At 32.9% G+C, this 7,670-nt stretch overlaps 1 protein-coding gene across 2 annotated transcripts in view; it reads left to right on the forward strand.

Annotated features, from left to right (window-relative positions):
* The window catches only part of CDH12 (cadherin 12), a 341,340-nt gene extending 334,380 nt beyond the window's left edge, over nt 1–6,960 (forward strand). The window contains exons 11-12 of one of the 2 annotated variants that reach the window (XM_036279076.1): nt 2,083–2,334; nt 5,421–6,960. In XM_036279076.1, the coding sequence (XP_036134969.1) occupies nt 2,083–2,334; nt 5,421–5,920 (752 nt within the window). In that variant the 3' untranslated portion in view covers nt 5,921–6,960. The remainder of the gene's footprint in view (nt 1–2,082; nt 2,335–5,420) is intronic. The other variant, XM_036279077.1, reaches the window with a different exon arrangement.
* Nucleotides 6,961–7,670: the final 710 nt, after the last annotated feature.

The raw sequence follows: 7,670 nt of genomic DNA on the forward strand, positions 1-7,670 counted from the left end.
TACCTCACATGCTTCATACTTACCTTTTTGTTTTGTAATAACATTGATGTTTTATTTCTTTAACAATGTTATAGTCTACAAAGCTATCAACTACAGTGCCCATGTTATATCTTAGAACCTCAGATTTAATTCATCTCCAAACTGAGAGTTTGTACCTCATTCTAGTCCACCACTTTCCAGGCCCTGGAGACTACATTTCTACTTTCTGCTTCTATGAGGTCAACATTTTTTTGTTTTTTTAGATTTCACATATAAGTGATATCATACAGTACTTGTCTTTGTCTCTCTTATTTCACTTAGCATAATGTCCTCTAGGTCATTGTTACAAATGATAGCATTTTCTTTTTACTTAAGGCTGAAAAATATTATATATATTACACTTTTTTTATCCATTCTTGATGGAAACTACTTTAAAGGTGAAAATGAGATTTAATTTTTTAAAATTTTCATTATGGATAACACAATGAATTTTATATGGTCAAATCTTAACAATAATAAAATGAAAATAAACAACAAAATAAGGATGGGTTGCCTTTTCATATAACATGCATTCAAGAATATCAAACCTCTAATTCCCCAAGTGCTAATACATCAGTTTCTCTGACTTTCTATTTCTATTAATCCTTTCTTCTAGATTTTCAGCTTTAATCCTTGACTCTTCCTTTTCTCCAGACTCAAGTATTCAACTGTCAGTTGCTGAAGAATTCAGTGTTAACTCAACTAGTTCTCACTTGTCATCACAAGTACTAGCACCACTGAGTTTCAGTGGAGATATTATAAAAGGCATTTGGCATCTTGATCATTTGGTTTTCAATTTTAAAATATCCTCTATGTAATATAATAAATCACTCTTGCCATACCAAACTCCATCTTACAATGAAAAAGTTTCTCACTTTGGTGCTTCTTACCAAAGTAGCATGTACAAATAAAGTATTATTGAAATAGTAACATTTTTATGACATTTTCAAACCTAATTCCAAAGTATGTATCCCATATGGCTATAAAAAACTTAATATTAACATATTTCTAAAAATAGAAAAATGTTTCTAGAAGTTACTTTAATAGATACAAAAATAAAATAATGCTATGAATATAACAAAATTTTCACTTTTATGTGTAGAAATAAAAGAAGTAAAGGAGAAATACATGCAAAATTACACCTATAGAAATATTAATTACATTTATATAAAATTAATAATATTATTACCTTGGATTATTAGAAGTCAATATTGCTATTTGTTGATTTAAGGAAAAATAAAATAGTTTTATAATTAATTATAAATTTTGTAATTAACTTATAATTAATTTTACAGATTATTACTATAATTCATGATGATATTTAAAATTTATAATGAATCTTAATGGTATTAAAACTCTTTATTTTCCATGCGATGTTACTCTGGTGTTCAAAAGTTAAAGTGTAGCCCAGCTGGTGTGGTTCAGTGGTTGAGCATATTGACCCATGCACCAAGAGGTCGCCAGTTTGATTCCCAGTCAGGGTGCATGCCCAGGTTGTGGTCCAAATCCCCAGTGGGGAGCATGCAGGATCGGCCAGTCGATGTTCTCTCTCATCGATGTTTCAATCTCTCTCTCCCTCTCCCTTTCTCTCTCTCTAAAAATTAAAAAAAAAAAAAAATTAAGTTAAAGAGATCAAGTTTTAAACTGAAGTAGTAATATAATATCCTTTGTATTTTAAATGATAGGTTTTAAGGTAAGTTTCTTTTTTACAGATTAATACTTGTAATAATTTGTTCTGCTACCATGTTAGAAAACATCCACAGAAGTATGTTTTTCTCAATAACAATTTGATGTCAGAAAACATGGGTAAATACATATACTTGTTGTCTTGTAACCCATACTGCATTCTTTCTAAATAGCAAATTTAATTTTATACCAGAAAAGATTTATGTTTCTTCTTTCCTTAAGGATTATTTTGATTTTATTTTGGTAGCTTTTATGATAAAAAAAATGAAAATGTGACGTATTTTACTGATTCAGGAAGAGCTTCCTACTGATTAACAGACATCCACATTGAGATGAAGCTCACAGTAACCATCTTATTATAAATGTCATGTTTTGTAGACAACACAGCTGGAATTGAAACTAGAAGAAATGGATACAGCCGGAGGCAGCAAGAGTTGTATTTCCTCCCTGTTGTAATAGAAGACAGCAGCTATCCTGTCCAGAGCAGCACTAACACAATGACTATTCGAGTTTGTAGATGTGACTCTGATGGTACCATCCTGTCCTGTAATGTGGAAGCAATTTTTCTCCCTGTAGGACTCAGCACTGGGGCTTTGATTGCAATCCTGCTGTGCATTGTTATACTCTTAGGTTGGTTTCAATATTAATCATCCCCCTCCCCTCCAGTATGTCCTCAATTTACAATGTAAATCAATGTTTCTTCACTGAGATCCATACTTGGCTAGAAGGAAGACTATTTATATTGAATTATAATTTTTATTAAAGTTCATTTTCTGTTTTATACTTCATGGATATATAGCAATAGGCATAAATAAATAACATCATCAAAAATACAAAAGTTTGTTCAAGCCATAGGGGATTTTCAAATAATAACAGTTTATGGAACTTGCTGCAATGAAATTTTCTATAACAAATATCCTATATACAGCAAAGATTTGTCCACTTATTTTACACCCTTGTAATTATTACTCCCTATGATATTATATAACCTTTAAAGGATACACCAGGTGAACAGTAGTTCTCAAACATCAGTTTAATAAAGAAAAGAGAAAGGAAATGAGAGAAAGAGAGAGAAAGTAGGAGAAACTTTCATTTTTTTTCTCTTTAAACAGCCAGCCAGAAGCTATTTTTATTCCATTTTTCTCACATCTCCTCACATCAAAATTCTAACCATTTCCACTGGAACAGAAGAGACCACACAGAAATATGTAGAAGTACGCCCAAAGAAAAGGATGGAAGTGAATGTATTTTGTAACATGTCTGAGAATAAACGTAAACCTACCTCAGGGGTTTTCCTCTTCCATCAACTCTCCTGCTGACTCCATATCCAGTGCTAATTCATAGCCAGAATTGCTAAAGTAAAGAGAAATTTTCTAGTTTTTTTTTTGTCATTCTTTTAAATACAAATTGCAACCAATACACAATTGGGCACTGTGCAATCAGTTCATATATGAATGTGTATTCTTTAACCACAAAACATCCTGACAATTATAGATATCTCCTTTTATTTCTAGGATATAAAACAAAATTTAAAAAATACTAGGGTGTAAATCGTGGAGTAAGGCATTATACAATAGTCTGTGAAGAATGATTTCTGAGTCATAATCTCACTTTGGCTTGGAGGGTAAAGTTCTTGTCCAATTTACGATTATATTAATTCCACACGAGTACCCTTGTGTGTAGAACAAAGTATTTTTCATATCCTTATAATTTATAATAAATTATATCTGGCATCTGTTTGTGCTGATGATATAAATGTTAAAAGGGCAGATTCAAATTAATGCTCTCACATCTGAAATTGAACATGATCAATTAGATGTTTAACTTTACATCAACTATTCCTCTCTCATACTCCTCTTTTCTCTAAATATTTTTGAGCCCTAGAGTATTAGCATATCAACCTAGCATGACTTGGCATATTCTGGATGCTTGCCTTTGGCCACTGGTGCTGTTACAGTGTAGCAATTAATCTTGCTCAGGTCAACCTTATCAAGCACTGCCATCTGCCACTTATTCATCTGAATAGTTAACTGAGGGACCCCAGTGCACCTACACTGATCTAGCATTGTGAATTTGCTAGTATTTAACAGTAAATGTTGACACTCTTAGTCTTGCCATGAGGTCTACTTAAAGTCCATCTGTTGTTTAACCTCCTTAACCAATGTCAGACTCCTTTAAATCATTCTTAACCATATTCATAGCCTTCCTAGGGTTAGGGGAGGCATGAGAATCTCATGGTGCTTGGCTACCTTTTAGGTGGCCTTCAAGCACATCTAACTACTTTCTTTCTTAATAGTGGCAACTCTAAAGCCATTCTATATGCAGGACTTCTCTGTGAAGTTTGCAGTAGCTCACATACTCCCTGGGTGAACAAACAATGAACACTCTCTTCAGTTCTGAAATTTGCCTAAACCCTGAGAGGGGCACCGAGTGATAAACATCTGTCCAACGCCTGGTGCACAAGATCTCTACCTACATCTTCCCCCTCTTTTCAATTAACCAATCTCTAATTTTAAGAGAGAGAAAATAAATGGGCTTTTATCATCCTATGACAAGAGTTTTCCAGGCTTTGCTGTGGTAAATCAAACACACTTTGTTTTTCAACTATTACCACTACTATGGAGGAGAATAAGTATATGACAAGTGCAGTCGAGTGCTGACTTCATGGCTTGAATCTGTACCTATTTGCCCATAGAAGAAATAAACACTATTATGTAATGGCTGTGAGTCAACTAGAAACAAAAAGATAGTCAATAATGAGAGTATATCAATTAACTATTTCAAAATATTATCATGCTTCATGAAGGTAATATGAATACTAAGCATTTGGTTTGGAAAATGTCTCAATATTGCAGGACACAGAATTTAAATAATTAGAAGTCTTAGTTGATATAATTTATAAAACTAAGACCCTTATATATTATTTCTTCTCTTTCTCTCTTCCTTATTTATTGCTTTTAAAAATAGCCCTGGCCGGTTTGGCTCAGCGGTTAGAGCATCGGCCTGTGGTCCTGAGAGACCCGGGTTCGGTTCCCACTAAGGGCGCGTGCCTCGGTTGCAGTTTGTCCCTGGCCCTGGTCGGTTGTGCAGGTGACAGCCACTCGATGTGTTCCTTTCACGTCGATGTTTCTCTCTCTCTCTCTGTTCCTCTCTCTCCCTCCCACTATACCTGAACAAAAAATGGAAAAATGTCCTCGAGTGAGGATAAAAATAAAAAAATAAAAATAAAAAATAATTGTCACATGAAGAGTTGTGTTTATTTCATTAGAAACCATTACCATTACAATTGGAAAATCTAGGTGTGAATAATATCTACATATTGCTTATGGGCTATAATATTCAGATTTCATAATATCAGTGTTATACGGCTCTCTGTATGCTTAGAAAAACAATGTTTTTTTTTTTCTTTTTGTAACTTTGTAAGACACTTTTTACCAGGCAGTAAAGTATTTAAATATAATGCTTGTTAAATTTAAGGCTATAGTTGATTTTGTGAATAATTTGGCTATGATTTCTTATTAGTTACAATTTCAAAATGAAGTTGAATTTAGACAATGAAAAAATATGTAAACATGGATCTGATTCTTATTGATTACAGAATGTTTACTTTGGAAATAATAGGATATTATTAAGGAAAATCAGCCAACCCTGATCAATTTTATTTTTATGAGATGAATTGACATATTCTCAAATTGCAATTTTTTGTCTTCTTTTAGTCATAGTTGTGCTGTATGTCGCTCTACGAAGGCAGAAGAAGAAAGACACCCTGATGACCTCTAAAGAAGACATCAGAGACAATGTTATCCATTATGATGATGAAGGAGGTGGGGAGGAGGACACCCAGGCTTTTGACATTGGTGCTCTAAGAAATCCAAAAGCGATTGAAGATAACAAAATTCGCAGGGATATAAAGCCAGAGTCTCTCTGTTTACCTCGGCAGAGACCATCGGTGGAAGATAACACAGACATAAGGGATTTCATTCATCAAAGGCTACAGGAAAATGATGTGGACCCAACCGCTCCACCATATGATTCATTGGCAACATATGCCTATGAAGGAAATGGATCAGTCGCAGACTCCCTGAGCTCTATAGACTCTCTCACCACGGAAGCAGATCAGGACTACGACTATCTGACAGACTGGGGACCCCGCTTTAAAGTCTTGGCAGACATGTTTGGTGAAGAAGAGAGTTATAATCCTGATAAAGTCACTTAGGGGAAATGCAAAGACTAAATCAACAGGAGAAATAAAACAAGAAACAAAACAAACACACACATAGAAATCACACACACACACACACACACACACAGACCCCACAGGCTATATAGGACAAGATTCCTTTGATTATCTGGTTTCTAGCAAGTTGCTCTATTTATCATATTGTCAGTTTTGGTTTATTCTACCAACACAAGATAAATCCTATTATATGTACTTGCTTGGTTTGGTTTTGTTATTTTGGAAATACACTGAGACAAGCTCAGGCCTATTAAATACAATTTACTGACATGACAACCTAGAACGAAGATAGCTATGTGGCATCACGGTGGAAGAGTGTTAGATTTTTCTTAATTCCACTAAAGTGCCTATTGAAACTCTTATCATTTAAAGTGGTGTACAGTACACTCCGCTGTGATGGCATTGCAGGATTCAGAGACACAGGACATAAAACAAAGACACTGTCTTTCTATGTCAAGGAGCAATATCAACATGCTGACTTCTCGTTCCTTTTCAGGAAAAAAGAAGAATACTTTCCGAACTCCATCTTCTTATAATTCAATGTTTTTTTAAAAAAACAAAAACAAAAACAAAAACTGTATGCCAAAACACATTTGTTTCCCCACCCTTCCTGAAAATTGAAATAAATGTGATACTAAATTCAATATGTAAGTTCTGAATTTTAAAAGCAATGTTTGATCGTACCATTAGTTCATATCATAGCTATTCATTAAAATGTTACTTTTTATCAAAAAATAAACTTTCAAAAAATGAAATTTATAAATATCTCTCTTTATAAAGAGATGCCTCAGGGCTGAAACTCCACATTAAAATAAATATTGGTTTTGTTTTAATACTGTGCTGGTGTGTGGAAGGTTGGTTTTAACAAGTGACCAGATCATTGAAGTCTTGATTCATAGATAAAATTTTAAGTTGTGTTTCTATAAAAATTAAAAAAAACCCATAAGTTAAAACATGAAAATAAAATTTATTATAAGCTACTCAGAATTTTCTATAATCTAGTGATTATTTGATGACCAAAGAAAATAATATACATATCAAATAATAGAGGAGGTAAGTATAACATTCCTAAACCTTATTTCTCATATAATACTAAACAAAAAAAATCAGGGATTTTGAAAAATTCAAACCAATATCCAACTCCTAAAATGAACACAAATGCAAAACCAGGAATTGATTTACTTATTTTATTAACACGGGTTTCAACTTTGTGAGCATTGTTATTATAATGAGTCTCAGTTTCTTCATTAGGCCATCATCTGCAATACTTTCAATATAAATTATCCCTACAACTTCTTTGTAAGGAACTTTTACTGTTTAATTTGATACAGATTTCTAAGAAATATTTGACTTTAAAGCATTCAGATAAACTACGCTGATACATTATTTTCCACTGAACTTACACACTAGCTAGAAATGTATCAAACCAGATAACAATCAAGTAAGAATATATTTCTTACTATTACAAGTATATAAGTAACTACTGAAATATTGAAATTATATGAGAGAAAATAAAAATTGCTTATAGACACTTCCTGATCCACCCACCATATTGAGCTATATTTATGAAACATTTATGCATATATTTATATTTGCAGGGTTATGAAAATAAAATTTCACACATGGGGAAAACAGGTAGACATGTGGGTAATATAGGCAGCTTATATTCAGTCCTATTCTTTATTGAACACTTACTTCAAAAATATATAACTAATAATTATCTTGTGGC

Source organism: Molossus molossus, unplaced genomic scaffold, assembly GCF_014108415.1.
Source record: "Molossus molossus isolate mMolMol1 unplaced genomic scaffold, mMolMol1.p scaffold_m16_p_3, whole genome shotgun sequence".
In the NCBI taxonomy this organism is placed as follows: Eukaryota; Metazoa; Chordata; class Mammalia; order Chiroptera; family Molossidae; genus Molossus; species Molossus molossus.